The sequence below is a fragment of the Phoenix dactylifera genome, chromosome 9 (genome assembly GCF_009389715.1).
Source record: "Phoenix dactylifera cultivar Barhee BC4 chromosome 9, palm_55x_up_171113_PBpolish2nd_filt_p, whole genome shotgun sequence".
Lineage (NCBI taxonomy): Eukaryota > Viridiplantae > Streptophyta > Magnoliopsida > Arecales > Arecaceae > Phoenix > Phoenix dactylifera.
In genome coordinates, this window is record NC_052400.1 from 2835723 (window position 1) to 2855340 (window position 19618).

The following is a 19618-nucleotide window of genomic DNA, read 5'->3' on the forward strand; positions in this document are numbered from 1 at the left end:
TACTTTCCCACATGTATCAACTATGAAATATGAATCAGTCCCCCACACATCACACGTGGGAGACTAGTGTAAAAAGAAGTCAAAAATACCAACTAAACCACAATTTCTAGTTATATGTAAAACTGGCGTAGATGCCAGGTTTCTTACAGATAACCCCTCAACAGAGCTAATATTACACAGAAGTTTCTCCACGTGAGCTGATTACCCCCATTTCGGAAGCGAGAAGGGTTTTAGACGCCGGCGAGAGAGAGAGAGAGAGAGAGAGAGAGCGCTCGCGCGCGCGCAATGGAGGCGTCTTCCGCCGTGAAGCGGCCCTTCGAGTCCGCCAGCGACCCCAGCGGCCCCTCCCCCTACCCTTCCTCCGCCGCCGCGGCCGCCAAGCGCCGCCCCCCGCACTCGCCCGCGGCCCACTTCCGGGTCTTCTCGCCGCTGCTGAAGTCCCCCACCAACGAAACCCTCTTCCGCATCCTCTGTCCCGCCGATCGGACCGGAGGGGTCATCGGCAAGGGCGGTTCCATCGTCCGCCAGTTCCGCGAGGAGACCGGTGCTAAGATCCGGATCGAGGACCCCGTCCTGGGCTCCGAGGACCGCGTCATCATCATCGTCGCCGAGGCACCGCCGAAGAAGCGGCGTGAGGACGGCGGAGGGAACGGAGGCGAGGCGGCTGAGGACGATCCCTCCCCGGCCCAGAGGGCCCTTGTTAGGGTTTTCGAGAGGATGCTGAGGGTGGAGGGTGAGAGGGTTGGGGAAGGAAATGGAGGAGGAGGAGAAGGAGGAGGAGGAGGGGAGGAGAAGGAGATACAGGGGCAGGTGGTGTGCAAGCTCCTGGCGCCCAGCAGCCAAGTGGGGTGTGTTCTTGGAAAAGGAGGGAAGATCGTTGAGAAAATCAGACAAGAGAGCGGAGCTCAGATTAGAATTTTTGGGAAGGATCAGGTGCCACTGTGTGCTGTTGCTGGTGACGAGCTGATCCATGTAAGCTATCAAGGATCTTTATCCATTTTTTGATTCGTTTCTGGTTTTTGGGTGCTCCGACTATGCATGCATGACATAGATATGCTTCCGTCAACCTGAGAATTATGACTGTACACAATCTCTGGATCGCAGTGGAATTTTATTGGGCATCGCAGCATGGAAAAGTAATAAAGATGTGGTTTTCATAGTGCTATATTTTCATGGCTATTCAGTTAAAGTTCCTGTTTGCTTCCGATATAGTTTCATATGTCTCATTTCTCAGTAGTGATTGATGTAGTGGTTTTTTTTTTCCTTTAAAGTGCACTAGAGATAGCTGACTTGAAATTTTCTATTCTGTAATTCTCTTTTCATTCATATAATGAACAAGAATCTTCTCAAATAAAAGAACCAAACGGAAGTTCTTAGGCACTCCAATCCTTTCAGTGAATCTAGCAAGAAATTCATCTGAGTCATGGTACCACAAATATCGTATGATAACCCTTAACCACCATTAGGTTAAGAAGAGCTATCAATTTCACATCCAATAGTGCAAAAGAAATAACTTAAATTTTTTTTTTTCTTCCACTATATGCAAACTTCAAAGTCGTCCTCAAATATAGAAAAGCTCTTTGATCTGCATGAAGTTTCTGATAATTAATTGATGATGGAGCTTTATTTGTGATATTTTTTCCCTGATAGCTAGCAGGATGGTAACAATTCATTGTAATGGTATGAGAATCGAATGTGGGACATGGCTGTCTAGAAAGGTGTCAAATATGGAAATGAAGGAACCCCATAAACTAGAACAAAGTTGTATAACTAGTAGAGGGTCTTGACAATGATATTACAGCCATAATTGTGCAAGCAAGATGCAGTGCAGATGAAATTCAAAAATAATATGTAACATTGAAATTACTGTGTTTCTATCTGAATTTCATCCAATCAGCTCAGCTCTATATGGAAAAAGCTGGTTTTGCGCACTAGCCCTTGTTTGAGAACTGGTTATGACATTCTTCTTTCCATGTGAATTTTAATATGGTTCAGGTGTATGGGTTTGAATAAACAATGTCATTGCACCTATTTGGATTATACGAAGTTAAATTAAATGTTTCATGGCATGACCTATTTCGATCATTCATAATAGGAAGGAATATTTTACCATGATACATGCATATGCTCTCTAACTGGTGGATCGTGCTGTCATCTGTGTCATTTTTTGAAAGGAAGGGCGATTGACTCGTTCTCCATTTTCCAAATATATTAAAGAAAACAACCTTTTGGATTAATTTCTCCTATTTGACCAACGTTCATCTCTGCTCTTGTGTGTTCCTCTCCTGTTTCCTGTTCCTCTGCCTTTCTCTTTTTATACCTGCTTCTCAAACAAATCCATCCTAAAATCAATGCACATGTCACTTTGTTTCTGCACTCTCCACACTAGATCAATAGGGGAGGGAGGGAGAGAGAGGGAATCATGGAGTGTCTTGGGTGTATCAGAAGTACTATGTGTGCCCCCAAAAATCTGAAGAAGATGGTTTTTTTAAGAGAAATTATTTGCAAGAGAAATCAAAACCAGTTCAATCAGTTATGAAATCTTTTCCTGGCCTTGGTACTGTCTTTACCTTCGACAAATGCACCCCTAAACCCCAACTTTCCTTTCCTTCATTCTCTACAGCGGTTTGATTCACAATAGAAAATCCCTTGCATTTGATTTGGGAATTTTTGCTCATTTTTTTTCCAAAAATTCTTTTTTGGTATATATTTGTTACACAAATATTTTTGCATGATCTTCTGTGATGATCAAAGAAAGAGATACCTTTGGTTGAGGGGGATCGAGAGGCAGAAGAGGGATTTTGTTTAGTTGGCTGACATTTGTTATATTGGGTTGATTCAACATCAATCAGTGCTGATTTTTCTCCCCCAAAAAAGTGCTTTCCAATTGATGTTTTTTCAACATCAATCAGTGCTTTCTTCCGTTGATCAACAATGCAAAAGGCGTAGCTTTTCCCTTCCTTTTCTGTTGTGTCATGGTCGCTATCTGAGTTTATTTATCCTTCTAACACAAAATAATGAGAGCCTTATGCTTTATAGGTATACTGGCGATTCTATGGGGAGAAAGAATATAAACTAAAGCCATTTTATACATTTTATATTGCAACACAAGTGGCTGGTGCTTTTTTTTAACTGAGATAAGAGACTGTTTTGAAGTACAATGAAGAGTTAAGCTTTGTTATTCATGATGGACTTACGGAACCATTTTGAGCATCTAGATGAAAAAGGCCTTTCAGTTATCGATACTATACTATCTTTCAACAAAAAAATGTTTGAATTGGTGAATTAGGCCCTTGTGATGGGAATTATTTCTTTTGCCTGAATTACAAAACCTTTCAGTTATGGATACTATACTATCTTATCATTGCCTATTTCAAGGTTTGTAATGCTAATGCCATCAACAACTGAATAATGTCATTTGCTAATTTGATTTCGTTCTTTTGAAGTGATACTGACTTTGTACAAAACTTTTCTGGTAGATAACTGGGAGTTTCTCTGCTGTAAAGAAAGCACTGCTATCTGTTTCGAGGTGTCTACAGGATAACCCCAGAACAGAGCCAACTAACTTTAGCATTCCAAAACCATATGGGCCAAACAGTCATGGAGCTGGTCCCCCTACAGTGATGGATCCTTATGCTCAAAGAAGCTTATTGCCTAGTCAGCATGTCCCAGAGTATCATTCCAGGGGATATTCATCGAATCCAGGAATGGACAATATTGCACCTGGCCACAGAAAGGTTCCAGAAGAGGATGTTATGTTCAGAATATTATGCTCCAATGACAAAGTTGGTAGCATCATTGGGAAAGGTGGTGTAATTATTCGGGCCTTGCAAAGTGAAACTGGTGCAACAATCAAGATTGTTGACCCTGTTCCAGATTCAGATGAAAAGGCTATTGTGATATCTGCACGTGAGGTGTGTGCAAAATCAAAACCTTCATGATTGGCTTAGAAATTGAAGTTCAATTATTCATTTTATTGAAAAATTTGAGCCTTTTCTGATGTTGGTTATGGTTGAGTAGTGCAGACTTCAGAATTAAGACATTCTCCAGCACAAGATGCTGTCCTTCGTGTCCATTCTAGACTTGCAGAGGCAGGATTTGATAAAAGCTCTGCTGTTTCTGCAAGGCTTCTAGTTCCTGCACAGCAGATTGGTTGTCTGTTGGGTAAAGGTGGCACCATTATTGCTGAAATGCGAAGGGCTACTGGGGCCAGTATCCGGATTTTTGTAAAGGAACAAGTTCCAAAATGTGCTCAACCAAATGATGAGCTCGTCCAGGTATGAAGCAGTTATTTGATGCTATTAATTTCCTACGCACTACTTTTTGGGGTTTATATGGTTAGTCACCTGATATACATTTTCAAATGAATGTTTTCAGCCTTCAATTAGACTTTTTATTTCTTCAAGCTGTCAATGTTGGTTGATTGGCTGTCTGCATTACTCACTCATATTTTGCTTTGTGCAGCGATAATTATTTGAATTAATTATTGAGCGGAGATAATGCAGACTTTTGTGCAATTTGATGCTATCAATTTCTTCATTGCTCCTATGTTGGTTTTTTTTTTTTGAGTTACATGATTATTCACCTGGTACAATTTTTCAAATGGATGTTTTCAGCTTTTCCTTGAACTTCCTATTTCTTCAAGTGGTCATATTGGGTGATTGACCATCTGCATTAGTCACTTGTTTTTTGCTTTTTTTTGAGCAGTGATAGTTTGAATTAGTTATTTAGCTCACATTATTTTAAGCAAGGTTATGACTAGATTGGTTAATTCACTTTGATGCCTGAGATAGTGATAAATTAGGTATGCTGTGATTAAGGTTTATCATTATTGAAGAGGTCTATAATGGTCCTATATTATTCTGTAAGGATACAACAACTCAACTATTCAATATGGAATTAAGTTCTTTCATCCTTCTGAAAGTTTTTGCACAGGATACTTTATAGCTTCTTTCTCAGTGACATATTGTGTAAGCCTAGATTTTGTATGGTTACATTCAATCATTGGAAAGAATAACAAAATTGTAACCTGTTCCATATTAAATCCTTGATGGCCCTATTCTATTTTGTGAGGATACAACAACTCAACCATGCAATATAGAATTAAGTTCTTTCATCCCTCTGAAAGTGCTTGAACAGGATACTGTACAGCCTCTTTCTCAGTGACATATTGTGTAAGCATAGGTTTTGTGTGATTACATTTAATCATTGGAAAGAATAACAAAATTGTGACCTGTTCTTTCTATGATTGTTTGGCATTAAATTGTAATTCTTCCATATCATTATTTTTCTCATTCGTTCATTAGTATTGCCCAATTATTTATGACAAAAAAAAAGAACCAATACATGCCTTTGAAGTGCACCTTTATTATCACATACCACACTTATTGTTTTTGGAGGTTCATATCTGCAGATGAGTTTGGTAACAGTAATTTTCATGCTTCTCACTTGTCTCTATGTCTAGAGTGCAAATCCATTAGGAAAAAGGAAAACACCAATAAGAACCTTGTTTTCAGACCTACATTTTTAGATAAGATGGTTTCTTTAGATTGGAAGTTTGTGGTTGCTTTATTTAGCTTCTATGCTGCTCAATGGCATAGGAGTGTAAGAATCAATTTTAAGGGCAGGATTTGCACAATTGGCACGGAGATGCTGGTATTGGAAATGATGCAACTTTTATTCTTCTTTGGTCAATTGCAAGATGATTCTCTGCCTAATTGGTTTTAATGAAAAGTATTTATGAAGAATATTTGCTTTCTAAGGGTAATATTATTTGCTTGATGCCATATTTGTGCGACTTGAGCGTGATCCTTGAATAGGTGAATGAATAAGCAGTCGGAACCTAAGGTGAGATTAGTTTGTAATTATCTGAACATTGAGCTCCAAAATTATTTCAAGCTGTGCTTTTTTGTATTGTACTTTAGTGCTCAATAGTTTAATTATCTGGAGCTGTTGGATGTCCTGCAATTGTTTCTTTCTATTTGGTTTATTTAAATTCAATCCCTTAAATGTCCGAAAACCATCATGCCGAGCGAGAAACAAATTGTAAATTTGTTGCGAACTAGCATGTCTTCCAACATTTGATGAAGCAATCTAGAATGTGGTAATGGTAAAATAGTATTTGTTTAGGTGCATACCCACGACTGTATATTGTCTGACCTGTGGCAATACTCATTTGCCTAGTTAGTATATTTTCATGGTTGATCCTTGTAATCAACTCTTGTTTCTTGGTTGTCACAAGTATCTTAAGAATATTGTTTGACGTTATTTAGGTAAAAGGGGAAAGAGACTCGTTGCAACATATTATGATAAAGTTGCAATGTCCAGTATGTTGCCCTTTCATAGTGTGTTTCGGCTTCAATGATGAACTGTTAGCATGCATTCTAGATGGTCCTCTGGAAATTGAATGTACACAATGAGCCCTAGGTCTTGTGGTTACAAAATAGTAAGTAAACATTGCAAACACCTATATAAAATATTACAGGAAGCAATTTTTTCCCTTGTTAGCAGGTGACTGGTAGTTTTCAATCCGTTCTGGATGCATTGCTTCATATCACAAGCAGGATTCGAGAGACAATCTTTCCAATGAAAACTTTTTCTAGTGCTGGCATGACTCTGTATTCGCCTACAACATCTGAAATCCCTCCTTTCCCGAGACCAATACATGAGCCAACCCCTCCGGGACGTTACTCTACAGCTGGACTATTTCATGGTGCTGATCCTTCTGTTGGTCTCTCCAATATCCCAGATCGGCCGCCTCCTCTCTTGCATGGTGTTGATCGTCTTGCGGTTGATCGCATTCCCATGTCTTATGGCCCTGACACTACAGGACCTCGTCCTGCTGTTGATCATCCTTCACCAAGGTCATGGGCTCCTGAGGTAAGCCTACTTGATTTTCGTGGTTTAAGGAGTAAGCTGGTTCATAGTATTTGAAGCCTGCTAAACAAGACAAAGATTTGTCGTTCATGTTGGATTGGTAAGAATATGATTCTGTATAGTTATGGCCATAAAGTATTAAAGAGATGATTGCACATCATTCAATAAATCCCATAATTGAACTACATGGGTGCCCTAAATAATGATATGATTTTGCCAAATGTTTGGATGTTAGGCCATGTTGAGACCTGACTTTTGTCAGCAGTGAAGTTTTGACTTGAAGTTGTGCTTAATCAAGGAATGCTAAATCGTCCTGAACTGGACAGTTTCGCCCATTTTGAACTGTACCGGTGGCCTATCGGTATGGTTTCGGCTTTGAAACTGATTTGCTACCAGAGCCGGAGAAGACAAAGAGAAAGAGAGAGCGGGGGAGGGAGGGAGGAGCGTCACAGACGCCTATGAAGGGCCACGGGTGGCCGGCGGAGTCTGCAGGGGCGTGGCGGAGGCCGAGGACGCGACCACAGAATTTGTTTTTCAAATTTTATACCGCGTCCTCGGCCTCTGCCGCACCCTCGCAGCCCTCTGCAGGGGTCTGTGACGGTCTTTCTCCCTCCCTCCCCTGCTCGCTCTCTTTTTCTCTTCTTCTTCTCTGGCTCCGGCTAGTTTTCTCTCGGTACGGGCCAATTCCAAACCAGTATTGAGCTGGACCGGGCGTCGACCGGTACGGCACCCGGTACCGATTCGGCAATCTTTGTTTATAATAGTGTTTTTTATGATGACATAAGTTCTCTTCCTGTGGCTGTGCTCTCTATCTGACCTCAGTAGCTATTTTAATGTTCAAACATTGCTGTCCAAAAAGAAACTATAAAACTTGCTTGCTGAATATGCTTATCCCTGACGACATGATGTGCATTCATTATCTAATTCCTTGAAACAAAAAATCATGCAGTTTTGAGATCTTTCACCCATGCATTGAGTCGATTAAAAAAATGAACAATTTCAATTGTATTTTCATTTAATCTATAGCCTAGAAGCATCCAAATCAGCTGAAATTTGATCTGTATATGTTTTAAAGTATTTAGATCAAGATCAGTAATTTAGGTTTCCAAACTATATAATCTATAATATACTTCAGGTCACTAGCTGTATTGCTGCGATTTATTTTATGTTCACTTGACGCATAGACAAGAGACATCTAAAATAAATGTTTTTTAGTCTCATAGGCATTTTGTACATCATACATCATGGTCAACGTTGTTGATTTTCATTGAGAGGTGCATCATTGATTTCCATTGTGAAGTTGGAGCCTAATGCACTCAAGATCATCCTGTTCCCCCTTACTCTGTCTTTCTATTGTGTGTGTATGTAGATGTACATAAATTAATTTTGTGAAATGTATAGTGGTTTCTCGATCTCCACCATACTTGTCCACAATAGGTTGCGGGTTTGATGGTTTTGGACTCTGAAGTATTCATGGAAAAATGCAAGTAAGGTGTTTTATGCTCTGCAGATAATAAGCACTAGAACCCCAAGAGGCATTCCTGATGCGGGAACCGGTTTCAGAAGTGGAGGGATGGGAAGGTATGGTTAATTTCTTGATCCGGAAATCTCAAGATGCACGTTCACCTTCTTATATTCAAAATATTGGTGTGCAGTGGAGGTCAGACACCTGTAGCAACAGGCAATACAGTTGAACCTCTCGAAACAAGCAGAATGGTTGAACATATTATTCCTCAAAAGGATCTGACATATGTTTACGGAGAGAACAACAGCAACCTTTCTGAGATTAGACAGGTATGAGCTTCTTTTTCATAATAAGACCGATCTATTGAATTTTTTGAAACAATCATTTTCAATTCTTTCATCAGGCTGCCCTTTGGTTATGTTCCCTTTTTCTATTGTATGCTCATGGTATCAAAGCAAGTTAAACTATGTTGTTTAGAACTCTGATTTCAATACAGAAATAATCATAGAAATGGTTTAGAAAGAAGATGAAATGAAATTGCAACTTACCGTAAAATTTGCTGTAGATCTACCCGTCTAATGATACTCCAGAGCAAATAAATGCTCTGCGTTGTTTTCTAACTGAGAGTGCAGTTTTGCTTCAGTAGCACATATCGTAGTTATCATTTCATTTATCATCTCATGATGTCCCACCATCCCTCATCACTACAGAATTTATCATGTTTCGCAACTTCCATAGCATGATTTAGTTTCATCCATTTGTTATAGATATCAGAACATCATCCAGAATATTTGTTTGGAACCTTCTGGTTTATGAAGGCTCTGAACCCCTTCCAGTGGTGTCTCTGACCAATGTTGTCCTGTTGCATGCTCAGATATCGGGTGCTCAGTTCAAGATTCATGATGCATTGCCTGGGGCGACTGCAGGAAGGGTCGTTATATCTGGAACCCCTCAGCAGGTGAAAATGGGCCAAAGTCTTATGCATGCTTTTATCATGTGGGGACGTTATATCAAGGATGCTTGATCAGGTGATATGGGTCAGACCCTTCTCCATGCTTCCATCCTTTGGGACGAGAACTGCAATGATGTCTCTGCTGTCTGTGACCTTCTCAATCAGCTTGGAGTTGCTTCTGCCGCTAGGTGCTTGCTGTGAAGCTGTTCTTTGCCTCTTTTCATCTAGCAGGAAAGGGAGGTGGGATGTTGCTGCTGCATCGCTCAGGCTTTTCATTAGCCGCACCCTTTACTTTGGCGGAGCGTAAAAGCATATGCAAATGAGCTTTGCGTTCTTTGGGCACCATATATTATCTTAGGTAGCTTAGAAAGATGTACATAAATGTTAGCGTACGCTTAGTCGATCAGCATTATAACATATTGAATGTTAATAGATTTAATTTTCCATTTTTTTCTGAGTACTTGTGCTTGGCACTGTTAATTGCGTCAAGCACAACCTTAAATAAGATTTGAAAACTCACCGACACGGGTTGAGACGAATCAGTTGTTGTTGGTCTATTTCCTCTGCTTGCAAATCTATTTTGTTATCTACATTCTAGTGAAACAAATATGAGCTTCACTCAAAAACAAAAGTTCTTGAAAATATTGGAAAATCCCTCTTGCAGATCCCATGTTCAGTTTTGTGAAGACTTGTTTTGGAGAGTCAAGCTGATTGGTCTCCCTGGTTGGTAACAATGACATCAAGAAATTTATGGAGCACTTTACAAGCATCATACAAAAGAGGGCTTTGGTTGGGAAGGCCGTCGGTGTCGGTATATGGATGCAACCAACATATGATGATGGATACTCATGCAACCGATCTCTGATGATAGAGTAGTCCTTCCCAATCCACAGTGGTGGTGTTTCAGAGGTCCAGAATTGTAAGATGGAATTGGAATTCTTTTAGGCAGCATGAAGTTTGACATCAAACAGCCATGATGGAATTGATCAAATACTAAGCAGCTAGGCCTCTCAGATCTAATATACTAGAATTATTATAATAATGATAGTTATATTATGAAAAGATACGATATTATTATAATAATAATATTATAATATACAAATAATAATATAAAAGATAATATATTAGATTATATTACATTATTATTAAATATATATGATATTACATTATATTGCTGTATTATATCAGATTATTATTATATTCTATTCTATTATATATTATGTTATAATTATAATAATATTATATTACATTGTAGTAATATTGTACTATTAATAATAATAATACTAATAGTAATAATAATAATAATAATATTAATACTTCTAAAAATAGTAATAATACTAAAAATAATAATAATACTAATAATAGCAGTAGTACTAATACTAGTAATACTACTACTACTAATAATAGTAATAGTACAAAAATACTAAAATACTAAAAATAATAATCATACTAAAAATTGTAATTATGTTAATAATATTACTAAAACTAAAATAGTAATAACACTAATAATAGTGATAATACTAAAAATAGCAATAATACTAATAATAGTAACAATACTAACAATAGTGATAATACTAAAAATAACAATACTACTACGACTAATAATAGTAATAGTACAAAAATAGTAAAATACTAGAAATAATAATACTAAAAATAGTAATTATATTCATAATAGTAATAATACTAATAATAGTAATAATACTAACAATAGTGATAATACTAAAAATAGCAATCATACTAAAATAGTAATATTACTAATAATAGCAATACTACTAATAATAGTGATAAAACTAATAATAGTAATTGTATTACTAATAATAGTAATAATACTAAAAATAGTAATAAACTAATAATAGTAGTGATACTAATAATAAAAAATAATACTAAAAATAGTAATAGTACTAAAAAAGTAATTATAATATTTTTATCAAAATATTATATTACTATAAAATATAATATTATATTACATTATCTCATGATATATTGATATGTTATGTTATATAATATCTATATTACTACACTATAGCATACAATATTTTATTAACTATATTAGAATAATATTATATTATATTACAATAATATTATACTATAGTATATATTTATGTACTAATGTATATTATATTTTATTATGTCTTGTTGTATAATACTATGTAATATTTTTTTATAATCATTTTGTCATATCAAAAATACTTTCTTAGTTTGTTTGCCAAATACATATTAATGTTCCATATATTTTAGAAATATAGTTATCAAATAATAAATAGTTTTTTATAAAAACTTTATTTCAAAAAACTCTACTTTTAAAAATTTTATTGCCAATCGACCTACCAAACGGGCCTTAGCAACTAGGGATCTAATGGTACAATCTCCTACTATTTTCTTTGAGTAAGGTCCTCTTAGACATTGTTGGTATTCTTCGTTTCAATGGCTCAAAACATCGGTATTCTCCATCTGACATGTACTTGGTACTAGATTTAGTTAGTGCCATGGTTCTGAATAAATATGGCCATGACATGAAAAGAGGTATTATAACATTCTTGGGTAACTAATTCTAAAAATATATCTGGATAAATTTAAACAACATTTGTAAACAATAACTGTCACATTATCATTTTTCAAGTCTTTGACTATCAGAAAGGATCAAGCTACATAGGACGTCATTGTCTTTTTCTAAAAAAAAATTTAAACAGAAAATTTATTTTTTTTCTAAATTTTTGACAACAAAAATATGCTTGGTAATCACTGTTGTTTTTATTTTTATTTTGACAACAATGAGGGGGGAAGAAGGTCTTCCACTAGAGTTACTTGGGATTATCTCATGGGCCTATGCTAGGCTCGAGCATGGGCGAGGGCATGGAGGAGATGGTGGAGGCAAGGAGGTAGCGGAGGGAGAGAAAATGGCAGAAGGAGGTGAGAGCCCGGAGGGTGAGATGAATGTAGGTAGGGTGGAAGAGAGAAACAAATTGTGAAAGCTAAGACTCAAATACGATTTCACAACTCAAAGAGGCTATCTTAAAAAAATAGAAGCAAAAAAACTTTCACTCACTTTTTTCATAAATTATAAAATTTATTTTTTAAAAAATAAAAAAAATGTTTTTTTAATCAAATTTTGTGTTTTAACTTTTAAAAATAAAAAATATGAAACAAAATGGTCCAAACTACATCTAAAAGTCGTAATAGCATTTATACATAATAGTGGAGTTTGGTTTGTATTTTTTGCACGAAAGAATGGTTAATATTGTTTCATGACATTAATCATTGGACCGTATTTTGTACAACTTTCGATGTCAGTTTCGCAATCTATGTTGTGGATAGAAGAAAGGGATTAGAGCGATTCGAAAGTTGTGTAAGACGCGATCCAATGGCTGCTGCCGCGAAAAAAAAAAAAAAAAAAAAGCCATCATCGAAGAAACAACCCAAACCCTATGGTATGTGCCTCCATTCTCATTGGCAAAACATTCACTTATGTCAATCTAGTTGAATTTTTTTTCCAAACAAAATAGAGAACCCTATTGAAGAGCAAGATTAACGCTATGTTCTAGTTTCTTTTAGTTCGAACTTCGAACTATCAAGTAATAAGGAAAAAATACACAATATTAGAAACCTGGGCCCGAGAGGCCAATCAAGGGCATTTCAGTCATTACCTGTCAGGAACTGGAGGCGGACGGGTACGGTACGACATCTCCCGTGATCGGCGTGGCCGCTAATCGTCATCGTTAAAGTAAGCCCAGCGATTGCCCCGCGGTCCGCATCCTACGGCCCTGATTAATTCTCCACACCGTGCGACACCGTACCGGAAGACCCGCTGACGTCACACATTCTGCCATGTCTTAGTCCTCCTCCCTCCCCCTTCTCCCTCTCTCCTGTCCCACTGGCTCTCCCTTAGAGGCCTGAAATTCTAGGGTTTCAGAAATTCAGGGTTTCTCGATCCGCGCTCTCGAAAGACCTTCAGTCGTAATGGGCTCCGCGTCCAAGGTCTCTTCGGATCTCTTTTTCCAGCGGAGGATTCCAAAGTTTTGATTCCCGAATTTTATGGATTTTTGTTTCTGAAAGTAGTTTTTTTTCCCCAAAATCTTTTCTTTGATCGCGAGAGAGAGTGCGTGAGGGGGATGAGCGAGAACCCTAGCCAGCCGGCCGACGTGAAGCCGTTGGCCGGAGGTCTTTACCCGGCCCATCCGGCCCCCGCGCATCCCGCCGTGCTCATCCCGGGGCGGATCGACGAAGTACCCGGCGGGGGTGGAGGGGGCGGTGCCGAGGGTCAGTTGATTGTGGCCGCCGACGCCCAGGCCATCCAGCGGTACGCGGCGGAGCGGGACCAGCACAATGGCGGCGATGGGGACGGGATGGAGGAGGATCACGATGGGGCCGTGGAGGGGGAAGGGATGGAAGGCGACGTGCCCTCGGACCACGCCAATCTGGGGGATCCTCATGAGGTGGTCGCGCCTCAGGTTCCGGGGAATCAGCTAACCCTCTCGTTTCAGGGGGAGGTCTATGTGTTCGACTCTGTCTCCCCGGAAAAGGTGACATTTTTCCCCCTTTTCTTTGCACTTCCTCTTCTGGATAGTGGCAGGATTTTATTAAATTCATATTGCTCTTCTTTTAGAGATAATGTTGTTTTAGAATTGTGATAGACCTGCCTGTATTACACCGCGTAGGTTCAAGCTGTTCTTTTGTTACTTGGAGGGCGTGAGATAAACACGGGCTTGGCCTCGATTCCATCTTCTTCAAATCCATATAACAAGGTATAGTTCTTACCGCCACTGGCTTTTAGTAAGATACGAAGGATAAATTTCATGAGTTGTTTAATTGCTCTTTTGATATTTCACAGCGTTCGAATTTTCCTCAGCGAGTTGCTTCATTGATGAGGTTCCGAGAGAAGAGGAAAGAACGTAATTTTGACAAGAAGATACGTTACAATGTCCGCAAAGAGGTTGCTCTCAGGTAAGAAGTGGATATTATGAGATTGGTTCTTTTTTTGCTTAGTATAAATCTTTCATTCTGATATAGATATCAACCTGGCATTTTGAAGTGGTCTTGAGATTTTGAACAAAGATACTCATAACTATGAAACATTCTTTATGGCATCGATATTGGATGTCGCACTTAACTCAACCATTCGGCTCGTCTGGTTTTTTATTACCTTAAATTGTTGAATATTTTTCAAAATTGCCCCATTATTTTTATAAGTAACCTGTAATGTAGCATCTCAGATTATAGGGTTTCTTAGTGAGAATTAAGATTTCAGAATAACATGTGCACATGTGACTACCTCCAAGTCTGTTGGAAAAAGATGGATGGTTAATGTCTGGTTGACAAGTGTTTATAAGGACTAGAGCCCAAAGCATAGTTCTCGTCCTGAGCTGATTTTTATCTAATATTTGGTCTCTTCATGATTGGGGTGTAGCCCTTGGCAAAGAGACATTTATGATGCCAATCTTAGATGTGTGGCACACAACCTGTCCTTGCATGTGATTTTTTGAGAGTTTATGTTTGAGTTTTGCCCCTTTTAGCTGAAAATCTTTATTAGCGCTGATCCCTGATGAAACCTCAATGCATTCATCTCATTTTGGTTTTTATAGTTGCCTAATGTGGTGCACAATCCACAAACTTTTGGCAGTACATGTATTGCCATCTCTTTTTTGCCTATCATGTTCTTGGCTTTGTCAACAGGATGCAGCGGAATAGGGGTCAGTTCACATCCTCAAAATCAAAGCCTGAAGATGTGACTGCAGGTGCTACAAGTTTGGATGCCACCCAACGATGGGGTTCTGTGGAAGGTCGACCAGAATCATCTGCCACGTAAGTTTTATATTTAATTTTGGCTATTTGAGATTTCACAGATGAGAATCTAAATAACACTGCTTGTTGGTGGGGATCTGGTGTAACTTGGCAGTTTCTAAATTTAGTATGAAGGTACTAGGGCAATTATTAACTTCCAAATACGGTATCTTTGTGTGAAGAAAACCAAATTAGGATGTGTTTGGTCAAGGACAAGTGGCATTGCCAGCACATTATCCTTACTTTTCCATCCTTCATCTCCTATTCATAACATGTCTCCAAGATATTTGTTAGGGATTTGACCTGGACATCCAGCTCTTGATTTTTTTTTGGACGGGACAAAACAACTCCTTTGTACTGATTACAACTCAACACCTTTGGAATTTTCTATTAAATGAATGTTGTGACACCAAAAAAGTGTCACCTGCAAAAAAAGGTGCCAAATCACACATTGAATGAGATCCAACAACCCCCATGGCATGCATGATGCAATACTGGCTTCCTGGAACCAATGAGCTAAATCCTATATGATGGTAGGGAGATTACCAAAGTGAGAAGCGAAAGAACTATTGTAGGAAGTTGGAAGAAGAATCCTTTTAGGTTTTAGTTGGTCACGTTAATGATAGCCATTTGAAAGAAAGAGTGTAAAAAAGTTAATCTTAAGTCAGATGGCAGGGAGTACTTGTCCTGTTCACTAAGAACCAGGAGCTGGATGTGTTTTTAGAAGAAGGGGACTTTTCTGTGAGTGGATTGACTAATCCATCTAAAACTTCTTATCTCTCTTCCCCTCTGGGTTATATTTGTTTGCCTGCTTTCATTATCATGAGCAAGTCCTATTTTACAGTATATACAACATGATGTTTAATATCTGGTGTTTAATGTTGCCTCAAATTTGTTCAGATGCCATCACTGTGGCACCAGCTCCAGGGCTACACCAATGATGCGCCGTGGACCTGATGGACCAAGGACTTTATGCAACGCTTGTGGGCTTATGTGGGCAAATAAGGTAGTTATGTTATATAATCATTTTAGAACAATATTGTACTTAATTAGATCAACCACTATATTTCTGTCTGACCTCATGCTGCACATTTTGACCCCCTTTCTCACGCATGTGTGTGCAAGCTCAGTTTTGTTGGAGTATCCAGAAGAATTTTTAGGGACATTGATGTGGCATTATGTATTTATGCCTAATGGTACTAAATCCGCTGCTGCCATGTCCAACTTATTTGCATAACCAGAACTTGGTGCCACTTTGGTGGAGCATCCCTAGCTGCTGCTCAAGTAGTTCAATTGACACCACAGAGTTGGTGTTATGAACCGTTGGTCCAAAGTTTTCTCTTTTCACAAACAGCATAAAGAAAGCCTATTAGTTGCCTATATTTATCCTGATATTTCATATAAAGTCTTGTTTACTAATAAAAATTCAACAATAGTAGGTGATACTTTAGAGAGGTGTTAAATTATTATCCGTTCCCTTAGAAGAGGTACTTGCTATGGGTATGCAAGGAATTGACTTCTTCAATGGCTGTATCAAGATAATAATATTTCCATATGATCATGAATTTATGGACTAATTTTTCCATAGCAGTCTTAGTATTACTAAAAACTTTATGGAATTAATTTTGGAGAATAAGATTTTTGGAGTAGGATGTTGTAATATGTAGATAGGTTTGTAATTGATAAGAGGGACTCATAGATATCTTATATGGTTTAATATCTGATTTAGGCCAGATACAATGATAGATCTATTTTGCTGTAGTGGGCATAGGGGATGTCCAAAAATAACAGAACCTTAATTTGTTGGAATAATCTCGTGGGTTGATAAAATCACTTGAAGATAGGGATGTGGTCGCTGCTTTTCTCAGAAGGTAACCATTAAGCCCAGCTAAAGATGTGATGCTTTTGATTAAACACAAGGCGATTCTTTTACCAATAAAGTCAAACGAATCAATATTGAATCTTCTAATGGTATGTTGTTGCATCAACAGTTTTCTCTGTGAAAAAAAATATCCTTGATTTTAAAATGCAATTTAATTTCTGTCAGTATTGCTTCCTCCTTCCAATGGGTAGTTGATGATAATCCAGGACATAATGCTATGTGATAACACATGTATCTTGGCTTGTTATTCTGCTTTTGATGGGTCAAACTCATTCATTTGCTTGTTGAATTTTTTATGCCCACCTTTAGATGACTAGTGCTCCCCATAAATTTTTATTTGTTGGATGATATATAGGATTCTAGTATTTAAAATATTTCTTTAAATTGTTTGAGGAAATGAAGAGTCAGATTTGGCAATTATCGAAAAAGGAAAAAAGAGAACCAGATTTGACGTTATACTCGTTTGATAATAATTTACTAATGCTGCTCCTAAATATACATTTTAATGTTTTCATTTTAACGTTATACTCGGTATGATATGGGAATCTATTACCATAAACAGTTAATACTAGTACAGTGTTAACTTAGCGTTGTTTTTGCTATTACCAAATGTGGAATAAATGGATTATCAAAGATGCAAATATTTTCAGGAAGTATTATCATATTTTAGGATTTCACAATGACACTTATTGAGTTGTAACTGTTTTTACTGCTCTTCATTGCAAATCAACTGTTAGGCCTTAAAAGCATTGAACTGTGGCATCGTTTCTACATATTGACTTTAATCTATTGACGCCATATATATTGGCTTTTGTAGCATGTCTAGGTATGCGAGGTGCTATTTTTAGTGGTTCACTTTTTTCCATTATTAGTGCTAGTGGATTGTATGTACTTAATCAGTATTCTATAGATCTTACTTTTTGTGGGTTAATAAAGTGCCTATTTAGTTATGCTAAGTTTTGGTTAGTCTAGTTTTGACATCAAGTTAGAGCCAGTTGTAAAATGTTCTCATTCTCAAATTTTGATGGGTAGTTTGATTCATCAGATTGATTTATAAAATTGGAATGGCTTTATTGGTCTTTCATGATGCATTTTGATGTCACATTTCGTTTGTGTCCTTTATTATTGGGTATTTTCTGATAAAAACTTGTAGCTAAATTGTTAGTTGCATTGTGGTGCGTACTTTTTTAAGGGGGCTCTCTGAATTCTTTGTGCTGGTGAAAGCTGGCTCTTACTTATGCTTGTTGGAAATGCCAATCCTTTCTGAATATTTTTCTCTTTGCTTGGCCTTGAATTAGATGTCCTTCCAAACCGATAGCCAAATGAGAATTTCCTTTGAATTGTTAAGTCAGTGGCATGTGTTTTGAAATTTTAAACATTTTATATAGATTATTCAAGGCCTGCTTTTTGGTGCTGTCTTGCAGGGTACAATGAGGGACCTATCAAAAAATCCACCTGCAGCCATTCAGAATGCCTCATCGGAGCCAAAGGAAAGGGTGAGTTCTTTAGTTATTGCTGAAAGAAAGCACTGCTTGCATAATTTAGGGATGTAAGGTCAGCCAGTTCTGGGCTTTCATTAGGTTCAACCCTAGTTTACCTGGGATGAAACAATACAAAATTACTAATTTGGTGAAAGGCTATGCTTGCAAAACCTCCAAGGCTCCAACATAAGATCGGCATTGTCAATGTTTTTAATAAAGTCACCGAACTCTGTATAGTTTTCCATCGGAACAGTATAACATCAAAAAGAATGGAAAACCAATGGTATTGATTGTATCAGACTGGCATGCCCCAGTCAGGCTGGTATGTATTGGCACTTGTACACGTGCCGGATTCGCATTGGAACGGTATGGCACTGCTGCTCCAGCAGTTTTCAAATCCATGGACATTATTCTTTGAAGTGTTGAGGCATTTTCAATTGCTTCTTGTCACCATACATGTTGGTTTGATTAATGCACATAGCGAGTGACGTCATTCTTGAGTGATTCCATGAGCGAATTGAGTGATGTTCATGAGCGAGATTCTGAGGATAATTTCTTCCAGATGAAACAGGAACAGCTTACAAACATGTCTACTGTTGGTATGCCCTTTGTTTCTTTTTTCTTCCCTCTCTTGGTTTTTTTCCTGAACTTTGTCCTTCATTTTTTCCCAGAATGGAACCAGCTCAGTAGTAGGCGAGCAGCAGCCTCTTGCAGTTACAGCTAATGGTCATGGTTCATCATCGTGAGAGGATCCTGGTTTGAGAGATGGCTATTGATGGTGGGACGTACCCGTTGCCGGGTTTCCAAGAACTTGCCACATTTTACATAGATGCCTGTACTATATGTTATTAGAGAATCAGATACAAATTTTTCTTTCTTTTTCGGGCTCTTGGCGATGCTTTCAGTCGATGTTCCAATGCTTTAGTTACCTTGGAGTCTCGCACATTGTTGCCCGGTAAAGGGGAAACCTATGTTTGTGTCTGTATTAGATTTTCTGCAGACTTTTGCAGTGCTGTCTGAGAATGCTAGCCAGTACCTGTCTGTGTTGCAATGCAAGACAGGGATTTTTTTTCTTCTTCACTTTAGTTAATTATTAAAAAAATGGAATGGTTATCTGACTCATCAAGATTGGACATTGTTATTGTCGTTTATCATTCCTTGATTATTTTCACTGCAGACCTGGA

At 38.0% G+C, this 19618-nt stretch overlaps 2 protein-coding genes and 1 long non-coding RNA gene across 6 annotated transcripts; 2 read left to right on the plus strand and 1 right to left on the minus strand.

The window, feature by feature from the left end:
- Positions 1-210: 210 nt before the first annotated feature.
- On the plus strand, positions 211-9883 carry LOC103714111 (KH domain-containing protein HEN4). 3 transcript variants are annotated; one of them, XM_039129836.1, is made up of 7 exons: positions 211-972; positions 3480-3914; positions 4026-4277; positions 6508-6879; positions 8387-8457; positions 8532-8670; positions 9216-9883. In XM_039129836.1, the coding sequence occupies exons 1-7, from the start codon at positions 286-288 to the stop codon at positions 9363-9365; spliced, it is 2106 nt and encodes a 701-aa protein (XP_038985764.1). In that variant the 5' UTR covers positions 211-285; the 3' UTR covers positions 9366-9883. The 3 variants fall into 3 exon arrangements, with proteins under 3 accessions (XP_038985764.1, XP_038985765.1, XP_008799477.3); XM_008801255.3 differs by having other exon boundaries at positions 213-972; positions 6511-6879; XM_039129837.1 differs by lacking the exon at positions 6508-6879.
- On the minus strand, positions 6848-9209 carry LOC113463183. The gene is made up of 2 exons (XR_003386950.2): positions 8890-9209; positions 6848-6936 (listed from the first exon to the last, which is right to left on the minus strand). It is a non-coding gene; the product is annotated as an uncharacterized LOC113463183 (long non-coding RNA).
- Positions 9884-13133: 3250 nt separating the features above from the next.
- LOC103714110 (GATA transcription factor 20) lies at positions 13134-19554 on the plus strand. Of its 2 annotated transcripts, none has more exons than XM_008801254.4 (7): positions 13134-13813; positions 13949-14035; positions 14140-14234; positions 14964-15092; positions 15972-16077; positions 18378-18449; positions 19106-19554. In XM_008801254.4, exons 1-7 carry the CDS (start codon positions 13403-13405, stop codon positions 19178-19180), a joined length of 975 nt encoding a protein of 324 aa, XP_008799476.1. In that variant the 5' UTR covers positions 13134-13402; the 3' UTR covers positions 19181-19554. The 2 variants fall into 2 exon arrangements, with proteins under 2 accessions (XP_008799476.1, XP_008799475.1); XM_008801253.4 differs by having other exon boundaries at positions 13135-13813; positions 14122-14234.
- Positions 19555-19618: the final 64 nt, after the last annotated feature.